This window comes from Stenella coeruleoalba, assembly GCF_951394435.1.
Source record: "Stenella coeruleoalba genome assembly, chromosome: 18".
Classification (NCBI taxonomy): Eukaryota; Metazoa; Chordata; class Mammalia; order Artiodactyla; family Delphinidae; genus Stenella; species Stenella coeruleoalba.
This window is the reverse complement of record NC_137164.1, coordinates 66509375-66531920: the sequence shown is the minus strand read 5'-3', so window position 1 is coordinate 66531920 and position 22546 is coordinate 66509375. Positions and strand designations below refer to the sequence as shown.

Genomic DNA, 22546 nt, shown 5'->3' with positions numbered 1-22546 from the left:
CTCAATTAAAAAAGACTTTTCCAGGGGACAAGGCCAGGTCGTGTCCCCATCAAGTGTGTGTAGGATAGGCCTCAAGGTGCCTTATAACCTGGTGAGGTTAGAAGACTGTCCACTCACTAACCTGGAAAGGAAACAAAACATGTTGTTCTTGACTTTCTCCTTAAAATCCTGACCTGAAAAACGTCATTTATGAGGTGAGCTAACACGCTCCCTCTGCAAACCACCAAAGCCAAGCTCTCTGAGGGCACCGCCACTCACAGTAACAGTGGCCACTGGATGATAAATGTGAGAAGTGTCATTTGGAGCAGTTTACGCTTGGGTAACCTTGTGTTTCTGTGCCTCGAGATTTGCCCCCTGGAGGAGAAGACCAGCGTTTTGCCGAATTCCCTTCACATCTTCAACGCCATCAGTGGGACCCCAACAAGCACGCTGGTTCACGGCATGACCAGCTCGTCCTCCGTGGTGTGACGTCATCTCGTGGACCGCGTGTGGGGACTTGCTTTGTCATTTGCAAACTCAGGATGATCTCCAAAGCTACTCACTGGGCACATGCCAAGGCCCGGGGAGGCGGAGCCCAAGGAGCAGTCGAGGGGAACGCGCGAGAAGGGAAAGAAAGAGCCGTGTTATTTCATAGCAGATGTTCTGCAGGGTCGTAGGAGAGCACACATATTTTTTTAAACCTTGCTGGCAATAGTCAACATTTTCATTATGTCTTAACAGAGGTATGTGGCGGACACTCTTAAGCTGGAGTTAAATTTTATTCTTCCTTACAGAGTAGTATTAAAAATAAACGGCCTGGAGAAAACAAGTATTCTGGAATGTACATAGCACTGAAATCGAGGCTGGGGTAACCTTTTGCCTCTAGGCTAAGCTGGAAAATCTTGAAAATATTTTTTTTTTCCCGTGGCACATTCAGGTTGAATACAAGAACTATTTTTGTGACTAGTTTTTGATGACCTAAGGGAACTGACCATTGTAATTTTTGTACCAGTGAACCCGGAGGTTTAGTGCTTTTATACTCATTTACTTGCATTTAAAAAATATGAAAGCTTAAGAAACTATGTGAGCTTAAGACTAGTCAAGCAGTTTAGAACCAAAGGCCTGTATTAATAAACACAACTATGCTAAACATTTAAAGTAGTACAGTATACTGTTATGTACATAGAGTTTGTTAATACAGTCTTGGCATTGTGTACATACACGTATGACATTTCTACATTTTTAATACTCACATCAGCTTCCGCATAAAGTTTAATTGTGACAGATTTGTGTTGTTCTTAGTATATGCAACACACTTGACTTTACTGTTTTATTCTTGTACATAAAAAAAGTGCAATATGGAGATGTATACAGTCTTTGCTATGTTAGGTTTATAAACTGTTTTAAAAATTTCATCCTTTTGCCAAAACGGTGGAGTATGTCATTGGTAAATCATAAATCCTGTGGTGAACAGTGGTGTAATGTAAAGCTTTCACCATGTTATATTTTCTTTTCAGACATTAATTTAGTAATTTTATATTTGGGAAAAATAAAGGTTTTTAATTTTATTTAACTAGAATCTCTGCCCTGCTGTAATTAAACATTCTGTACCACAGCTGTATTAAAAATAACATTGCTGATTTTCCGGTAGTGAGTATTGGGTATTTATTGTCTGACAGTCCTAAGAGGGGCAGGATATTGAAATATTTGGGGGTGAAATAATGTGGCAAAAGAAATTTGCTTTAAAGTACCTAAGGGGGAAAAAAGAGGGTAGGTAGGTGACAGATGTTGGTAATTGTGGAAGCTGAGGCTGGGTACGTGGGAATCATTATACCCGTTTCTCTGCCTTTGTGCAAAGTTTCCATGGTACGGATTTCAAGAGGCAGGGCTAGAGGCCAGATCTTCCAGGGGATGTGGATAAATGCCTTGTTGCACTGCAGTCTGGCTCTGAATTCTTCTGGTTGTTCCCAAGTATACATAGACAAGTTAATACTTCTGTCTTTTCCTCTTCAACTCTACCAAGGTCTCCATCTTTATCATCTCCCTGCTTGCTTTGAAGGTGAGTACTCTGGGATAAGATGGTCATTTATCCCAGCAATGCATCAGCGGCCAGGTGTGCCCACACTGCCTGTGCCCTACATCATCATAAACGCTGAAGCCGAGTCAAGTGATGCCTCAGACTGCAGGTGCTGGTCCTGCCTGTGGTTGTGCCCAGGGACCCAGCGGAGGAGCCACTCAGCCCCAGAGTTCCAGCGATGGAAGAAAGAGGAGTCTTTCACAAGAAATAAAATAGCTGGTTTTCCTACTTGAAGGGTTTTGGAGGCTGTCTTTTTTCATAACCAGTTGAGGAAGGAAATCATGATGCTGTGTACATCCTGAGCACCCAGATGCCAAGGATCTTATGGTGTCTTTGGAACTTCTCTGTCAGTGGGCAAGGCTGTATTTTACAGATGGCGACAAGGTCATGAAGAAGAGACGTGAGGAGTTACGACAGCTCACCAGGCTGCAGCCCATTCATTAGTGGATCCAGACTTAGGGCTTGAGAAGATTCTCTGCGTTTGCCCTGAGTCTCTGACCTGTCAGCCCCGTGTAATAAACCTTGACTCTCCCTAACACCAGCAGGGATAGGTATAAGAGTTTGTCTCCCTTGTCGCCGAGCTGGATTTCCTGGTCACAAATGACTCATTTAGAAGCCATAAAATGCAGGTCATCGTGCAGTAAGATAAATGTATCTAGAAAGAGCTAACTTGCTACCTTGTGGTTAAACTTGGGAAGTAATTTGTACAGATTTCATGTCAGATAAGATTCAGCTTGGAAGGTGGCCAACCCTCACTAATTACAACAGTGGAGAAAGGAACCATCGCTAAGATGAAGACATCTATTGACCCTGCACTGAAACACATTCACATCAATTAAAAACCTCATTTAGTTTATGCATAAAATTTTAATTTTGGTATAAAGTTACACATTAAAGTAGCAGTTTATTGGGGAAAATTGTGTTTTTTAACATTAAGAAATCTTTATTGCTAATTTTCAATAAATTTTTAAATGTTTTCCATAGATCTTATTCTTTTTTTTTATTGCGGTAAAATATACATAACATGAAATTTACCATTTTAACCATTTTTAAATGTACAGTTCAGTGGCATTAAGTACATTCTTATTGTTGTGCAACCATCACCACCATTTATCTACAGAACTTTTTCATATTCCCAAACAAAAACTCTGTACTCATTAAACAAGAACTCCCTATTCCCCCTTTGGGAAAATTCTTTGACGTAACTTGGGAATTAAAACACTATTCAGTACTTTATCAGGGATATTTGCCACCTGGGAACTAACTAACTCTAGGTAGTATACATAAATAAAGTCAGCCCCTTGCATGGAGAAAGCTGTTGAGAGTAGGGATGTGAAATTAAAAGGTGACTTATGTAATAATCATTGGGATTTACATAACCATATGTCAGAGTTACTCAGTGTAGAAACTCTGTTCAAAAACATTTTGATTTCCATCAACAGGGGATTGTTTGCATAAACTATTGTACATCTACACAGTGACTCCACTGTGTAGCTATAAAAAGGGATTAATATCTCTGTTTACTGCTTTGGAGTGATCTTCAAGATACCATATGTACAAAACACAAGACAGAGAAAAGTGCAAATAGTGTGCTACTCATTATTCAAGAAAGGAGGGATAAGGAAGCAGAGATAATTGGTTTTTTTTAGATGGAAGGGAAAAATCAAAAAAGAAAAGTTTTAAGTTATTACCTATATGGGGAGAGAGGGAATAATACATAGGGGACAGAGTTAGAGGATTACCCTGTTCAAATATAATTTGCTTCATAGATTTGGCTCTAGAACCATGTGAATATTTACAAAATTATTAAAATAAATTTTTGATTCCTAAGAATTGAAAGCAAAATGAAATAAATCAACATAACCACATATACAGTTGATGACACAAATACATAGGAATTATTTCAAATGACTTTAAAATACAGGAATTTCACTGTGCATCTCTAGTGACATGTACCCTAAGGACAAAAATAGTAGCAACAAATAAATAAATGATCGGTTAATACACAAAAAACATTTTCAATAATTGTTTTGTTTTGTGGAAGTGGTGTTTTGTTTTTGTGAGATTGTCATTCTGAGACTGTTGTGTGTTTACTGTTGGAGAAAGTAACTGAGTGATTATGTGGATATCATTAGGAACCAAGTTTTTGGCATGGGAGAAAAAAAAGTTACATCTATAAGATAAAAATAGGTTAAATTAAAACCCTTTAGTTCTGAATTTGATATGGAGATATGAATTTGAACTCATCATATATTTATCTTAAATACACACGTATTTCCTCACTTGGTTAACTGAAAAGACTTAAAAACAATGACCAAGCCAGTAGCTAATGAGCACCTCTAAGTGCCCAAATTGTAGTCTCTAAATACCTTTCTGACCAAAACTATCCAGGCTCCATGGAGAATGGCTGATTCTAGATTTAGGGCAGAAAATGTCCAAGGTGAGTCTGGAGCGTCTTCTCATACCTGACTTCCACGGGACTGGCAAAGACACCACAGACCCTGTCAAGAGAATTTCAAGAAGCTCCTTCTAGGTAGATATGGGGTGAACATAAACAAGAATAATAACAGCAGTGGGTTAAAATTATATAATTAAGTTCATGATGATACTAGAAAAATAAAGACTAGCAACGATTGAAGGAGCTAATATTACCAAGAAAGACGAAGAGATGATACATGCCTCATGATGGAAGTACATACCACCATCTATGACGGAGTCTTGCCAAAAACTGTAACCTGAATCTGATCAAGTCTAAATCGAATCACCAATTCCCTGGGAAATACAGGACACAGAGGAGCATGTTAAATGACACCACGGGGAATGCAATCAGCAAAATCTAGTTCTGTGGGAAGCTCTGTAGAACAAACAATCTGATTTCTTCAGTAAATTTCAAGAAAAAAGAGATGGAGAGGGCACTTGTATGTTAAAAGAAATTCAAGGTTCTCTTGATATGGTATATCTACTATGTAAAGTAGATAAACTTTTCCCTATCCCTTCCACTAAATACAACTAAAAACCCTGGACATTATACCTTAAAAAACAAACATAAGACTCTGAAAGGTAAAGTGAAGGAAGCAGACCAGCCAGCAACATTGGGACCCAAAGAACGATAACAGTGGTAAGCCCCCCAGTTTTTTTGTTTTTTTTAAAATTTTGTTCAAGGCTTTTTTTTTTTCCTTTTTTTTTATAAGTTTATTTATTTAGGCTGCGTTGGATCTTCGTTGCTGCATGCGGGCTTTCTCTAGTTGCGGCGAGCAGGGGCTACTCTTTGTTGCGGTGCGCAGGCTTCTCATTGCTGTGGCTTCTCATTGCGGAGTACGGGCTCTAGGCACGCAGGTTTCAGTAGTTGTGGCACACGGGCTCAGTAGTTGTGGCTCCTGGGCTCTAGAGCACAGGATCAGTAGTTGTGGTGCATGGGCTTAGTTGCTCCGCGGCATGTGGGATCCTCCCAGACCAGGGCTCAAACCCGTGTCCCCTGCATTGACAGGTGGATTCTTAACCACTGCACCACCAGGGAAGTCCCCCAGTTTTCTTTATGCCTCTTATATCCCATGCTTGGAGCTGAAGAATTCAGCAACACGGAAATACCTACAGGCACAGTCAAAAGAAGATCAACACCACTTCACGCTCATTATTATAGTTATTATCCAAAAAAAAAAAAAAAAGTTTTGATAAGGATGTGAAGAAATTGAGACACCTGTGCATTGCTGGTAGGAATGTAAAATTGTACAGCTCTTGTGGAAGGTGGTATGATGGTCCCTCAAAAATTAAATATAAAATTACCATATGATCCAGCAATTCTACTTTGGAGGATATGCCCAAAAGAATTGAAAGTAGGTACTTGAACAGATATTTGTACACCTATGTATAGCATAGCATTTGTACACCTGTGTTCACAATAACCGAATGATGGAAGCAACCCAGGTGTCCACTGATGAATGGATTGGTAAACACAATGTAGTAAACAATACAACAGTATATTATGCTGCTTTAAAAGGAAGAAGATTCTAACGTGCTACGACATGGATGAACCTTGAAGACATGCTCAGTGAAACAAGCTAGTCACAAAAGGACAAATCTTGCGTGGTTCCACTTATATGAGGTCCTAGAGCAGTCAGATTTACACGGACAGAAAGTAGAAGGGTGATTGCCAGGGCCTGGGGGGATGGGAAATGGGGAGTTAGTGTTTAATCGGTACAGAGGTTCGGTACAGAGGTTCAGCTGGGTACGATGAAAATGTTGTGGGCTGGGTGGTGGTGCTGGTGGCAAAATAGTATGAATATACTTTGTGCCACAGAACTGTACACCTTAAAACGGTAACTTTTATATGTATTTAACTACCGTTAAAAAAATAAATGAAACAGAAGCTGCTCTCTCTTCCAGAGGAAAATGAGAAGGGCAGCGTAGCAAGACAGAAGATTTTTAGGCCACGGGGCACTACTACAGCCAACAACACAGGAAAAACATCCTAACCCACACCCACAGCAGCAATGGCCAGGTGGGGAGCTAGACTCCCACCCTCTCTAGGCTGGAGCACGGGTCCAGCACACCTGCCAGGGTGGGATCAGAGGGCCTGAAGGGAGCCAGGACTCTCAGCCGCGCTGGCCTAGCAAGAGTCCTGCCCCTGCGGTGCCCGTGGAGACCCCTGGGGAGCCTGGACTTGACAGCAAAAGCATGACCCATGAAAGGACAAATTGATAAATTGAATTTTAAAAGTAGAAGTAAAAACTTTCATTCTGAGAGGACTCTGTTAAGAGGATGAAACTATAAGCTACAGACTGGGAGAAAATATTTGCAAACCAATATATCCAACAAAGGACTAATAGCTAGAATATATAAAGAACACTCAAAACTCACCAGAAAAAAATCAATCCAATTAGAACATGGGCCAAAGACTCGGATAAACATTTCACTGGGGAGGATAGTGACACCACCCAATGCTGGTGAGAGTGTAGAGAAACTGAATCACTTGTGAATTGCTGATGGGAAAGTAAATTGGCCAGTTTGGCGGTTCCTTAAGGAGCCATGTATGTGATCACTGTATGACCCAGGGATTGCACCCTTGGGTATTCGTCCCAGAGAAATGAAAATATTCATTCACACAGAAACCATTACACCAATGTTTATAGCTGCTTTTTGTATAATAGGTCAACCTAGAAGCTCCTCAACAGACTGCGGTGCACCCAGGCCGTGGATGCCACTCAACAGTAGAACGGAGTGAACTACAGGTGCATACAACACCTATGACTCTCCAGGGACTAGGACGGGCGAAAAGAGCTCAGCCCCAAGTTACATACAGTATGATTCCATTCACATAACATTCTTGAAATGTCAAAATTACAGAAATGGAGGACAGTTAAGTGGTTGCAGGGAGTTAAAGAGGGGGTGGGATGGGAAGGAAGTGGGAGGCCGTGAGAGGGCAGCCTGAGGGATACCCGAGGCTGCGTGCTGCCCGCCCTATCCTGTCTCCTGCCCAGCCAGGTGCTCCTACTGCCAGGATGGCCTGTGTCACCTTAAGGGGGTTGTTTGAGCCAAGACCGTGGCTGGCGTCAAGCAGAGTGCATGTGGCACTTGAGCTCCACACTCAGAGTGACCGGGCTGTGCTTCAAGTTGGGGACACAAATGCTGTCAAATGTTTCAGTAAGCGAAGCAGGTCTCACAATGGTAGAAAAATGATGAAGTTGCCTTTTCCTGACTCTGGGCTGCTTCTTCATAATTATATCCGTGTCCCTATTCTCCTTGTCACCATTTCCTCATGGTGACAAGTCCGGTGGGGGGGGGGGCGGTCCCCACGAGCACAGGCAGAATTTGGATGCATGTTTGTCATTCTCTTGGCACTCGTATAGTTTGCAACCAACTCAGTGCGATCATGACCAAGCAAGTCTCTGGGTCATGCCAGCCTTGGGACAGAGCCTGAGAACTTGGCCTTGAGTCCTGTTGTGAACCACGCCATCCCCTTGGCTGTCGTGCCCGTCATTTCCCATTCCCTGCTTCACCAACTGATGGGATCAAGGTTATATCTTTAGTGCTTTAACACTTGTGTTTCTTAGTATTCACAGAGAACAATAGCCTCTGTTCCCTGTAGTGATGGGCTGAATCATGGCCCCTGAGCGGGAGACCATCCTGGATTATCCAGGTGGGCTGGTATAATCAGAGGTCCTTGTAAGAGGGATGCAGGGGGAGTGAGAGTCAGAGAAGGTGACGTGATGACAGAAGCAGAAATTGGGCTGATGAGCTTGCAAAATGCAGGAAGGAGCCACGAGCCAAGGGATGTTGGCAGCCTTGTGAAGCCAGAAAAGACAAGGAAACAAGTTCTGTCCTGGAGACTCTGGAAGGAACCTGCCCTGCCAACACCTTGACTTTAGCCCAGCGAAACTGATTTTGGACTTCTGACTCCCAGAAGTGGGAGATAATAAGTCTGTGTTAAGTCACTAAGTTTACGGTGATTGGTTACAGCAGCAAAGGGAAACTAAGACACCTGGTATTGCTTTAACTAGCGCTCCCTAGGAACTAACCAGCATATTGCATGGTCTCCACTTCCAGAGACCATGCAGTCCCTAAAGCCACGTTCTCTTCCTGAGGTCCCTGTGTGCTCTGTAGGGCCTTGCTGGCATTGGATGGACTCTGCCATTTGTCAGGAAGTTCCATCTCCTCTGTCCAGGGATGTCACCCCAGGAGACAGAGGTGTCTTCTGTTCTAGAAAACTCTAGCACAGGTTGGAACAGCAGTGCAGCCCCCAGAGTTTGGACAGAACCACCTCCTTTTGGCAGACCGTGCCCTTTGTCCTCCCCCATGCCCACCTCCCCTCTGACCACTGCCTGGACCCCAGGGCACTTTGTAATTTTATTTTTTCTGATTTGCAAGGATAACAGCTGCACCTTGCAGAAAATCCATGCAGTACAGAAACGAATAAAGAAAAGTAAAACTGTGGCAGTTCACCCAAATTGCTCTCCAAAACATAACACGAGGTCGAGGGCACAGCTCATTATTTTGTCTCCTTTAAAGCTTAGCATCTTTCTTGGATTCATAGTTGTATTTGAAAGTTTTCTGACAAATGTTCCAATTACAGTTCACTTTGGACTATAGAATCTGCCTGGGACAGCTGGATGGTATTATTTGGACTTGAGCAACTAGAAAAAGACAAGGAAATTAAGCCACCAGAGGTGAACTGTATCTTAATTCAGTCTACACTTACTAGCTGTTTGACAGTGGGAAAGTTTCTTAACTTTTTTGCCTAGGTCTCCCCATCTGTTAAATGGGGATGCTAATGGTTCCCAGCACCTCCCGTGGCCCTGAGGATTACAGGAGTTAAGGAGTTAAGAACTTAACTACTAGGGCTTCCCTGGTGGCGCAGTGGTTGAGAGTCTGCCTGCCGATGCAGGGGACATGGGTTCGTGCCCCAGTCCAGGGGGATCCCTACTTGCCACGGAGCGGCTGGGCCCGTGAGCCATAGCCATTGAACCTGTGCGTCCGGAGCCTGTGCTCCACAACGGGAGAGACTACAACAGTGAGAGGCCCGCGTACTGCAAAAAAAAAAAAAAAAAAAAAAAAAAAAGAACTTAACTACTTAATTGGCTCTGAGTAAGCTCAGAGTAAATACCACTTTTTTTTTTTTTTTTAATCAAGACTCAGCCCAAATGAGGAAACAGGAGAAAATTCGGTATTAATTCTTGCTCAATAATTGTTTGGACCTGTGTTTCCCTGCACATGTCCTGTGGAACATTACTGATTCCAAAGGATGTGGAATGTTAATTGGTATTATGGAGAAACAAAATTAAAAATGTATGGGTATAGTGAGGCAAAGTTAAGCAAGCTCTTCCTACGGTACTCCTCAGAGTCGTCTTCATGGACTTTGCTTCCAAGATAGGTCTCCTAAGGGGCATTTCCCCAGATTAATTCATTGAGGCAATCCATTTTGCTTCTCTAAAGCCTGTCCCAGGACCAGTGTCCCACAGAAGGCACTCTGGGGACTCCTCCGTTAGACCATACAAGACCCATCCTCTGTCCTGCCTTTTCTCCCTGTTCTGTGTGGAGCAGTGGCTCCGGTATGCTTGTCGAGACTCCAGCTGGGAGCACGGATGCAGCGGTCCCCTCCTCCACCTGGGCAGCTAACCCTGGGAGAGGAGGGTCACCGCTACTCCCAGATCGGCTGAGCCTGTGTACAGATGAGGCTGCATGTCGTCCGGCAAGTGTCCGGGGCGTGTCACGCTGCGCAGACATTGAGCAACAGGCTTGGCACCAGTCTGGAGCCTGCTCCTTCCGTGTCCACACGTGACTTGAGCAAACTTATTTTTCACTCTGTCCCTCCCTCCACAAGGCAGGGATAAAGCCATATCACCTCCTACTTCAGGTGGGGGTGATATGCGTATTAAAGGGGGACCTTCGAGGCAGAAAAGGAATGCCCTCCTCTTGTTTGGAAAAGCGAGAACAATGGTTACAATGGTTCCTTGAAGTCAGTGTCAATTAGAGTTTGCTGGAATGTAGACCCACTGGTTGGGATTTGGGTGGTGACATCTACAGGTACGCTGGCATTAGTCACCTGGGATTACCTGTTTTATTAGGGTTCTCTAGAGAAACAGAACCACTAAGACGTGTGCGAGTGTGTGCATGCATGTGTGTGCGCATGCACGTGTGTGTGTGTGTGTGTGTGTGTGTGTGTAAACATTTATTTTAAGGAACTGGCTCACACAGTTATCGAAGGCAGCAGTTCCCAAGATCTGTAGGGTGAAGTGAGTCAGAAGCAGGAGACGCAGGAAGAGCCAATGGGGTAGTTCTAGTCTGAAGCCCAGCAGGCTAGAGACACAGGAAGAGCCGATGTTTCATTTTGAGTCCAAAGGCAGGAAAAAACGCCGATGTTCCGTTCAAAGGCTGTCAGGCAGGAAGAGCGCTCTCTTACTCTGGGGAGGATCAGCCTTTTGTACTGTTCCAGCCTTCAGCTGATTGGGCGAAGCCCATCACATTAGGGAAAGCAAGCTGCTTGACTCAGTCTACTGACTTAAGTGTTAACCTCATCCAAAAACACCCTCAGAGAAACACCCAGAATAATGTTTGGCCAAATATCTGGGCACCCCATGGCCCAGTCAACTTGACACACAAAATTAACCCTCACATGTATGATCTGTGCTTTGTAAAGGGAACTATGGGTGAAGAAATGAGGCTGAGTTACTAAACCTTAGAAACTGAAGCAGCATAACTCCTGGATCAAGGCCCAACCCATCCTTAGGTTGTTGAAGTCACCAGGCATGAGGGAAGTTGAGAAAGAACTTCTTTCTTTGGACACAGGTATTGAGCTGAGCTCTGAAAGATGCTCAAAGGAGGAAGATGTGTCCCTCAGAGAGGAGGCCCAGAGACTCTCCCGGGGAAGCCTTTGCTCTGGGTGTGACTGACCCGGCAGCTCAGAGATAGGACAGGCCTGGCGTCTCCCAGCTAAAGCTGGTAATCTGCTTAAGTATCAGCCTTGGCCTCACCTCGCGGATTCCTCCCAGGTGCCAGCACTTCACAGACACTGTTACTTTTATTTCTCATAATGATCCTGTTAGGTAGGAGATGGTTTCATGTGAAGAAACCAAACCTCAGAGAAATGGAGGAAATGGCCAAGGTCACACAGTAAATGGTGGAGCTGGGGTTCTAGTTGAAATTTGTCTGACCCAGGATCTGGGTCAGCTGCTGGCTGAAGAAGGGTGGATATGCCTTTGCCAGCCCAGATGCCCGGGGCCTCCTAGTATCGTGGGCCTCTGCAGGGGCTGTTGTCCAAACCAGGAGATGGGGGGCAAGCATTATGGGCTGAACTCTTTCCCCAAAAAATTCATGTTGAAGTCCTAACCCTTGTACCTTAGAATTTGACCTCATTTGGAGATAGTGTCTTTATAGAGATAACCAAGTTAAAAGGAGGTCATTAGGATGGGCCCTAATCCAATATCGTGAGAGTCCTTGTAAGAAGAAGAAATTCAGACAGACATGCACAGAGGGAAAATGGTGTGAAAACGCAGAGGGTAGACGGCCACCTACAAGACAAGGAGAGAGGCCTGGAACAGATCCATCCTTCACGGCCCTCAAAAAGAACCTACCCTGCCAATACCTTAATCTTGGACTTCCAGCCTCCAGAACTGTGAGAAAATTAATTTCTGTCGTTTAAGCCCCCCTGTCTGTGGTACCTTGTTATGGCAGCCCAAAACAGAATAACCCAGCGAGATTCCCAGTCATGAGAGAAGACAGAGCAAAAGCTTCCCCGGCTGTGTGGAGAGGCTCAGGACCCTCGGGGGGGAAAGCAGTTTGAACAAAAATGTCACCAAACCAGGACAGAAATGAGGACAGCAAGTGTTTGGAGGAACTAACCCTTGCTCTGAAACCAAGATTGGGAAATATTAATTGTTACCATTGGCTTTGGCAGTCTTGTTTGGCTGGTTCTTCACATATAGCAATGTGGGTATGTCACCTGGTCAACTGCTTTCAGCCTTTCCAGATGGGGAGTGACCAGGAGTGGGTGGCAGTATGGTGTCTCCTGTCACCCTCCCTGACATGGTCACAGACAGCCATCCTGATGCCCCACTACTTAGCTTGGCACAGTGAAAGAAGCACTGGATGAGAAGTCTGAAAAGTTGGGTTCTAGTGGAACCCAGATCTAGATCTAGATCTAGATCAAGTGGATCCCATCAGCTTCATCATCTAAATGAGATAAATCCCTGTTCCTCTTGACTTCACAGAGGTTTTCTTTTAAATAAGATCATTTATTCTTATTATTATGTCCCACCCACTCCCCAAAAGGATTGTGGGGAGCTTGTAATAAAGACATATTAAAAGTAGAATCGGGCTTCCCTGGTGGCGCAGTGGTTGAGAGTCCACCTGCCGATGCAGGGGACGTGGGTTCATGCCCCGGTCGGGGAGGATCCCACATGCCGCGGAACGGCTGGGCCCGTGAGCTGTGGCCGCTGAGCCTGCGTGTCCGGAGCCTGTGCTCCGCAACGGGAGAGACCACAACAGTGAGAGGCCCGCGTACCGGTAAAAAAAAAAAAAAAAAAAAAATAGAATCATCTAAGCAAGCATAAAATCATGGAAGTTAAGGAACAGAGGGAGGACATGGCTGTACAACTGTACAAGACGGGCTAAGCGCGAAATTTAGCTCTGAGCATCCTGGTGGTCACGAAAAAAGTGGAGCACTTTCAAAAGTAGAAAAAAAAAAAACATAAGATATTGCTGTTTCACTTATTGTACTCTTTTAAAGTAAAACATTATATAGTACTAAAAATGATCATTTTATTTCACTGTGCAGATTCCAAACATGAAGAACAGAATCTATCCAGATTCTAAACTCAAATTTCCTACATTTTTAGACATTTTAGGCTTTCTAGACTTGTTTAGTTTGTTTATTTATCTAGGCCACACCTCGCGGCATGTGGGATCTTAATTCCCTGACCAGGGATCGAACCTGTGCCCCCTGCACTGGGAGTGCGGAGTCCTAACCACTGGACCGCCAGGGAAGTCCCTAGACTTGTTTGGTTGAGAATAGATTAATTTATCCCTGTAAAATCTCTTCCCAGTCAAAAATCTCACGTTCTGGGCAAATCTAATAAGCTTTTTTATTTCCTTGACTCTTTACAAAAATAGCTTTTTTCTAATTGGGAAAGCAATACCTGCTCCTAGTAGAAAATGTCTAAAGTACTGAAAAATATTAAACAAGAATACAAATATCCATAGTCCCCCCTGCCCCGTTCCTTCCAGATAACTACCATCAACATTTCAGCTGACTTCACTCCAGTATTTTCTCTATGTCTTTTGAATCTCCTGGTGCTTCTTGACCCTAAATTTTGGCTTGCCTCAGCCTTGGAAGTTTTTGCTCTGAGTAAAGGCTGTGTAGGAGCATCTAGACTTAACAGTCTGTCAGCCTCTCCTGGATTGGAGCTCACTTCCTTCAAAAGCAAGCTAAGCAGGCCGTTCCGGGGCCACCTTCCCCTTGTCCCACCTGGAGAGCCATGAGGCAGCGCACGTGATGAGGCATAGACATCTCATTGTGGGTATCCAATTCTACCAATTCCCGCTCCAAAACAGGCTCTGCTCTGCAAACTGTAAGAGAACCCAGCCTAGTGAGAAACGTGGTTCCAAGGCACTATCACCTCTTCACCCAACGTTCCTATCTTCTCAGGGAGCATTTACCTGGAAGCCTAGTGGGCGTTTTGAAGGGGATCCTCATCACCATCCCACTTTATTTTTTAAGAAGCCCGCTGTAGCCACTATGGAAAACAGTATGGAGCTTCCTTGAAAAACTAAAAATAGAGTTACCATATGATCCAGCAATCCTACTCCTGGGCATATATCCAGAAAAGACAAAAGCTCTAATTCGAAAAGATACATGCATCCCTAATGTTCATAGCAGCATTATTTACAATGGCCAAGACATGGAAGCAACCTAAGTGTCCATCAACAGAGGAATGGATAAAGAAAACGTGGCACATACATACAATGGAATATTACCCAGCCGTAAAAAAGAATGAAATAATGCCATTTGCAGCTACGTGGATGGACCTAGAGATTATCATACTAAATGAAGTAAGTCAGACAAAGACAAATACCATAGGATATCACTTATATGTGGAATCTAATTAAAAATGATACAAATGAACTTATTTACAAAACAAATAGACTTATAGACATAGAAAACAAACATGGTTACTGAAGGGGAAAGCAGGGGGGAGGGGTAAATTAGGAGTATGGGATTAACATATACACACTACTGTATATAAAATAGATAAACAACAAGGAACTACCTTATAGCACAGGGAACTATATTCAATATCTTGTAATAAACTATAATGGAAAAGAAGTTTTTAGAAAGCCTGTTGGCACGTGGGTTTTCCTGCCCTTTCTTATTTCACTGTTTGAAGTTCTATCAACAGGAGATTCACACAAATTAACACACATCATTTAAAAATCTCCTTCCAAGATCAATCTGATCCATCGATCTTTGTGAGAATTCTTTCTACCTGTGATTTCCCCTCTTACATGTGATGCTAACTGCACCAGCGGGCAGGGGGTGGAGGTGGGTGGGGAGGAAGGCTTATTGGAGGGTGCAGCAGAAGTCATTTTAGGTCTGAGGGGAGGAAAGAAGACCCCCTGTGGCTCTGCAGGGAAACCGTGCGGCTCCCCAGGGTTGCTCGGTCCCAGGACTCAGTGTGGTGGGAAATGCCAGATGCCCTGGCACAGCCTGCTTCACCCTGTCGCTGGTGTAGACCCCCCTTTCCATGGAACCAGGAGTCAACCCCTCTCCTCTACTCGATTTGGAGGGTCACCCTCCTTTAGTTTCTACTGGAAGGAGGGGGCGAGGGCTCCCGTTCCTCCTGAGTCGTCCACATGGCAGTGCCCTCTTGGGCCCCATGCACCCACCTGGGGTGCCCTGAGAGGGAGCGTCTCCCTCAGCCTGGGGTGAGAGGAGGGGGTGGCCCTGGTGCAGGTCTCAAGTCCCTTCATCTCCATGATGTCACCAAGGCTGTGCCCGTCCAGAAGGCTTTGCCCTAGGACAGAGCACTGGGTACAAGGGGCAAAAGCAGCAGGAACGTGAGCCTGTCTTGCCCTGGGGGCCTCTTGGGAAGGTACCAGTTCTGCCTGTGCTCCTGTGACCTCAGGTCTACTTCCTCTGGCAGCAAGCAAGTCGTTTTGCAAAGCTCCATGGAGACACCCCTGACCTCCTTGCTCTGCCGCCCAGGTCGTGGGGCTGCTTCAGGCCCGAGGCATGGGTACCAGGGCTCCACCAACACCGCTCCTGTCACGTCCTCCCTTGCCTCTCCTGTGGCCAAACCCAATGGTCAGTCCTCAGTCCTCACTTTGCCTTGGCTCCTGGGACACAGCCCTCTCTTGCCTTCCTTCTACCTCATGGTCCCTACTTCTCAGATGCAGCTGCTGGGCCCCAGGGCTCCAGGCATCACTTCCTTTGTCTGCCTTCACCCACTCCCTTGGTGATCTTGACCGACCGCCTCTACGTGCTGCTATATGACGACTTCCACATTTATGTCTCCAGTGCAGACTTCTGCAAACTCCAGACTCTGTCTACCTGTCTCCTTGACGACCCCCCTTGGAAATGGATTAGAATCTGAACTCAACATGTGCTGAGTCCAAGCACTCATCACCAGAAGCCTTTCTCAGCCCATTTGATGGCCCTGCCATGTAAGAATGAGGTATGTGTAATGAGATGGGGCTTCATAAACGTTGCTCTGTTTTTACTTTCCCAGGGCTGGGAAGGATCTGGTAAAATTTATCAACTTTCCAGGGGGCTCTGGAATCACACAGGTCTGTGTGTTCAAATACCAGCTCGGCTACGTACAGCGACGTGGCTTTGGGCAGGTGCCTCACGCTGTCTGGCCCGGCCTGGCTTACAGGGTTGTTGCCAGGGTCCATGGATGTGCACGCAGAGCCTGGCGCCTGTGTCCCTTTCTGTCCTGTCCTTGTACTGCCCTGAGGACAGAACTTCAGAAACATCCCAGGGACCCATGGACTGCCTCTTTGTCCCCACTGTGGCCCAGTGAGCACTTCCCTGTTGCTTCAATTCACCCTGACCTTGAGGGTTTGGCATATTTGCACGTGAAATAACATTGGCCTGGGGTGCCCTGGCCCGACCGCAGCCCTCTGATGGGCCAGGGTTCTGTAATGTGGGTGCTGGTTGGCTGTGGCCTCCTCTGGGGCACAGCCCACACCCCCCAGGCAGAGGCAGTACCCACATGGTGGTCTGTGCTTCTTATTTAGCACTTGTTCACTCAGAGCTCTTATCGCAGAGCTGGAGCTGAAGAGAAAGTGAAAGATTTGTGACCACCTAGAGGGGTGGCATAGGGAGGGTGGGAGGGAGGGAGACGCAAGAGGGAAGAGATATGGGAACATATGTATATGTATAGCTGACTCACTTTGTTATAAAGCAGAAACTAACACACCATTGTAAAGCAATTATACTCCAATAAAGACGTTAAAAAATAAATAAATAAAGAGGGGAAGCTAACGCATGTTTAGTGCTCACTACGCAGTAGGCACTGCTCTAGGGCTTTACAACGTGAACTTATTTAATCTGCCCCTGAAGTGGCACTACTGTCAGCCCCACTCACAGACCAGGGAATGGAGAGGAAGACAAGGTGACGGATTGGGGCAAGGTCACCCACACAGCTGGGAGGGGGCAGAGCTTCTGTCTGAAGCATGCATTTGGCTCCAGAGCCCATGCTCATAACCATCACGCTGCCAGATTAGAGCTATCACTAATGGTCCTTTAGGCTCCAGGCCCAGGTGACAGAGGCCAGGCAGCTGGGCCACAGTGAGGGAGCTTGAAAGTAAATTCAACATAAAGGCAAAGACGTCGCTTCCTCTGGAGCCTGTGGTCCTTTTTTTTTTTCAACATCTTTATTGGAGTATAATTGCTTTACAATGTTGTGTTAGCCTATGGTCTTCCTATATACTTGATTCTGATCTTTCTTTCTTTTGCTTTTTTATGATGGAGAATTTCAAACCTGTACAAGAGAGACAAACCCACCCCACAACTTCAGTAGTGATGAGTCATGGCCAGTCCTGTCTCACCTGTTCTCACCCCCAGCCTCTGCCCCCTCCTCTGTCATTAATTAATTTTTTTTAAGTTTTTTTTTAACATCTTTATTGGAGTATAATTGCTTTACAATGGTGTGTTAGTTTCTGCTTTATAACAACGTGAATCAGCTATACATATACATATATCCCCATATCTCTTCCTTCTTGTATCTCCCTCCCTCCCACCCTCCCTATCCCACCCCTCCAGGTGGTCACAAATCCTGTGTCATTTAGAAGCACATTCCAGACATTGTCTCGGTTCACCCTCAGATAGTTCAGGATGTAGCTTTAAAAGATGAAGATACCATTATTATGCCTTACAATTAACAGTTGTCCCTTAATACCATCAAATACCCAGTCAGTGTTACTTCCAATTGTCTCTTTAATGTCATACTTTTTTTTTTTTTGATGAATGTTTGTAGCAGCTTCATTCATTATTGGCCAAAACTAGAAGCAATCAAGGTGTCCCTCAAAGAGAACTGATAAACGATTGGAAACTGTGGTACATCCATACAGTGGAATATCACTAAGTAATAAAGGGAAATGGTTTTCAAGGCACAAATGGTGTATATTGCTAAATGAGAGCAGCCAGTTTGAAAGGCTGCATACTATATGATTCAATGTATATGACATTCTAGGAAAGACAAAATGATCCAGGCAATAAACAGATCGTGGTCGACCAAAGTTGCTGTGGATAGGGTTGGAATAGATGAAGCACAGAGGATTTTCAGGGCAGGAAAACTATTCTATATGACATAATGGTGGATTAGGATTAATGATGCTATGCAAATATCATACTTTTTTAAAATTGTTTTTTTCGTCATTAGTCACATGTTGAGAAGCAGATGTTTCTTTGGACTCTTTTTTTTTTTTTTAATATATTTATTTATTTATTTTTGGCTGTGTTGGGTCTTCATTGCTGCACTCGGGCTTTCTCTGGTTGCAGCAAGCAGGGGCTACTCTTCATTGCGGTGCGTGGGCTTCTCATTGCGGTGGCTTCTCTTGTTGTGGAGCACGGGCTCTAGGCACGCGGGCTTCAGCAGTTGCAGCACATGGGCTCAGTAGTTGTGGCTCATAGGCTCTAGTGTGCAGGCTCAGTGGTTGTGACACACGGGCTTAGTTGCTCCTTGACATGTGGATCTTTCCGGACCAGGGCTCGAACCCCTGTCCCCTGCATTGGGAGGCAGATTCTTAACCACTGCGCCACCAGGGAAGTCCGGACTCTTTTTAATCTATATGTTTCCCCTCCGCCTTTTAGTTCTTTGAAATTTACATGTTGAAGAAAGTGGGCCATTTGTCCCACAGGTCTTCCCACCGGATTTTGCAGATTACATCCCTAGAATGTCCATTCCACCCTTTGTATTGCCTCTCTATGCGTATTTGGATCCAGAGGCTTGATCAGATGTAGATTTGGATTTTTTTTTTTTTTTTAGTACAGCTGTCTTGGAGGTGGTAGTGCTTCCATTCCTGAGACAGAGAATGTCTTGTGGGGCTGATATGATCCTCAGTTCCATTCATTGATTAGAGGTTGCAAAATAGTGATGTTCTGTCATCACTTACTAACTGGACTTTTTCTCATAAGAAAAACCTCCCGTCATCCACCACTTGGTTAGCCCTCAGCACAGTTCATGTAGGAAAAGCAGACTGAATACTTAACTCTTTCCCTATAATTTACCAGTTCTCAAAACAATGACTTAGCTCACTAGCATCCTCCTACGTGACCAATTTGCTTTCTTCTTTCTAGTGCCCTCACGAATGCACAGATTTAAACATTTTATGGCGCACTGCAGTCGGCATTCTCACTGATGTTCAGATTGTCCCATCCTGGCCAGTGGGAGCCAGGCTGTTTGTGGTCCCTGAAGCCACGACCCTCGAAGTCCTGGATAACTTCCTTGCTCCTGGGTATCATGAGGTAGTCCAGACTCGTCTTGTCTATTTTCTGGCCCAGCCATGGCATCAGCCCATTCTCCCAGAATACCTGGGGTTTGTTGGTTAGAAATTTGCAAGCCACTGGTCTGGACACTAGGGATGCTCACTGTTCTGGGTTGGTCACTGGTTTTAGGTCTTTACAGTGGAAGAACTAGGAAACGCACGTCTATAAAATGCTAACCACCCCACATGAGCTGGTAATGCTACTTCCAACTCAGTCCAGGACTGCAGGTGCCCACTAACCTCTCCTGTCCTCCAACTCTATCCCCTTTCCTCCACACCGACAAGACTGGCTTTCAGGACATTCGGAATGGAATTTGCATACCACTAATTACCTACTTGCTTTATTCCATGTTACATACTTGACAACCTCAGAATAACAATACTGACACTCTCTCCAAAAATATAACTCAATAATACCAAGTGTTAGAAACAGTTTAAAACAATTTTTTGCAGTTATTTTGGTCCTTAGGTTTTATCCCACTAGGGATGTCCAGTTAAATTACTGCACTTCAAAGTCACTTGGACTAGTTAAGTTCATCTATATTATTTTGTTTTCGATTTGTAAAGATTGTTCTTTTGAAATTTAATCTTGCTTATGACTTGGTGAAAGACTTACGTAGCACGAAAAGACATGGAAGAAACTTAAATGCATACTGATTAGTGAAAGAAACCACCCTGCAGAGTCTACACACTGTGTGATTCCAACTAACCACATAGCCAACAGAACACACAATATACGTCACCACTTACTGTGGGATTTGCCAGTGTTCTGGAAAAGGCAAAACTGGGGAGACAATAAAAAGATCAGTGGTTGCCAGGGATTAAGGCAGAGGAAGGATGACGAGGTGGAGCACAGAGGATTCTGGGGACAGTGCGAATACTCTGAACGCTACCATAATGGTGGACGCACGTCATCATACACTTGTCAGAATCCAAGAGTGAACCCTAATGTGAGCGATGGATTTGGCGTGATAATGGCACGTCAGCGTGGGTTCATAGAAGTGTGGCACTGTCCCGCTCTGGTGCGGGCTGTCCATGGGGGGCTGTGCTTGTGGGAGGGTGGAGAGGAAGGATGTGAGAACTCGCTGTGCTTTCCACTCAGTTATGCTGTGAACCCACCACTACTAAAAAATAAAGTCTTTTATTTATTGTTTTACTTCCCATAGTTCCCAGGTCAAATATATAAGAAAAAAGAGGTACATTTAAAGAAGTGTTACTTCTATGCTTGTCCCTCCGTTCTCTCCTACTCCTTAAAGAAAACCGATTTTAAATGTTTTGGAAGATCCGTCCGTTTCTTCAATACAAGACACAGCCCCGCGCCCCCTTCCTTAGATGCGTGGCAGCCTGCCCTCCCCACCTCGCACTCCCTCGGGAGATTTCTCTGTAGTTCTTGTACAGGTAACTTTCCATTCAAAGACTTGCTTTTGTTACTTGTGAAACATAGTAGTTTATGCACCTACTAATGAAATACCATCTCATTTTTCTTTCAGAGCAGTAAGAGCTAATAGTGCATTTGCAAATACATGGGCATCCGCGTAGCACATTTTGCTCTCTCTCTCTGTGGCTTTCAGCCTCCCGTCTCTCGTCCTGGGGCTGAGACACTGGCTCTCAGATGAATGCTGGGCCTCTGCCCCATCGCATCCTTCCCGGCACTAATGAGCCCTAAGACACTGGCCACTCGTCCAGCCCCATCTAAAGCCTTCGCATGCCTCCTAACCCCTCGGGTAATGGGAGCAAAGTCCCCTTGTAAAGAAAAATCAGTGTTCTGCTGATTTCGATGAATTGCCCTCCTGCTTCTCGAGGAAGGTCTCCATGGCTGAGCTGGGATGAACAGCGCTTGTCCCCCAAGGCAGGCTCACGCCTGTCCCCGCAGTGAGGCACCTGTGCACAGAGAGCAAGTGTGCGCTACCCTGTCCCCCAGCCCCGCCACGTGGGGCTCTCACACACCAGGGTCTCTTTAATGGTGCAGATGCCGCTAGCCCAGGCTTTGCTGGGGGCGGGTGGGCTGCTGCGCTTGGCTGTAGTAAAGGCAGGTTGATCCCAGACTTCATACCTTTAAAAGGACATTTAGAGACTAGCTCTAGGGTCGTCTTTAAAGGCTTAGTGGCATGTGTGTTTTGATGTCGGCTTGTGATCATAGAAACTTGGACTGGGGAGGGTCTTTGAAAGTCATGTGCCCAGTGGTTCTCAACTGGGAACAATTTTGGTTCGGTCCCCAGGGGACGTGTGGGGATGTTTGGAGCCTTTTTTAGGTTGTCACAGTCGGGGGTGGGGCTGCTGCTGAAATCTCGCGGGAAGAGCCCAGGGATGCGGCTGAGGGTCCTGCGCCGCGCAAGACAGCCCCCTACGGCAAGGAATTTCCCGGTCCCGCTGTCAGTAGTGCCGGTGTTGAGAGGCCTTGATCCCATCCCTTGCTGGTCAAGGTGTGGTCTGCAGACCAGCAGCCTCGAACACACGAGCACGTGGAGCTTGTGAGATGGAGGGTCTCGGTCTCCACCCCAACCTCTGACTCAGAATCTACGTTTCAACAAGGTTCATCTGTCCAGTAAGGTCTGGGAATCGCTGCTCTAAGCAACCCCCCGTCTCCCACCCAAAGCCAAGGGGCCTGGCAGCAAAAGTCAACTCTCCCGCCAAAACGCAGCGCTCAGCTAAAGCTTTGTCTAAATAGCCAGCTATTTTAGTATCTTCAATATATTTATTTTAAGGAATGATTTAGCCTAATGGAATTCTATGTATGCACCATATGATGTGTGAAAACAGGTACGACCATCATTTCGATTTTTAATCTTAAGAAGATTCCACAAACCTTTCAGTAGCGTGTTCCAGTGTTTTGAAGCTCCGTGAAGGCTGTTGGTTGGAGCATCTGCTGGTCGGTTACAGAGGATGCAGCTTTGAAACCCTCCACCCACCCAGCCCCAGTTATTTCCTGAGTATCAGAATAACCTGCCTGGAACGTGAGCCTCAGAAGGGCAGAGATGGGGTCTCCTTCTCATTTGGTCTCTCCTGGTG

General features: G+C 45.3%; 2 protein-coding genes across 19 annotated transcripts in view; both read left to right on the top strand.

Annotated features, from left to right (window-relative positions):
* DOCK9 (dedicator of cytokinesis 9) overlaps positions 1-16543 on the top strand; it is a 297694-nt gene extending 281151 nt beyond the window's left edge. For 14 of the 17 annotated variants that reach the window (XM_079902752.1, XM_079902762.1, XM_079902758.1 and 11 more), the window contains one exon: positions 346-1620. In XM_079902752.1, the coding sequence (XP_079758878.1) occupies positions 346-468 (123 nt within the window). In that variant the 3' untranslated portion in view covers positions 469-1620. Of the gene's footprint in view, positions 1-345; positions 1621-2002; positions 3285-16064 lie in introns of those variants that run through there. The other 3 variants (XM_079902765.1, XM_079902766.1, XM_079902763.1) reach the window with 3 other exon arrangements.
* Positions 7234-22546, top strand: part of SLC15A1 (solute carrier family 15 member 1) — a 145793-nt gene continuing 130480 nt past the window's right edge. For both annotated transcript variants that reach the window (XM_079902774.1, XM_079902775.1), the window contains exons 1-2: positions 7234-7284; positions 16065-16221. The gene's annotated coding sequence lies outside the window, so the exon portion shown is untranslated. The remainder of the gene's footprint in view (positions 7285-16064; positions 16222-22546) is intronic.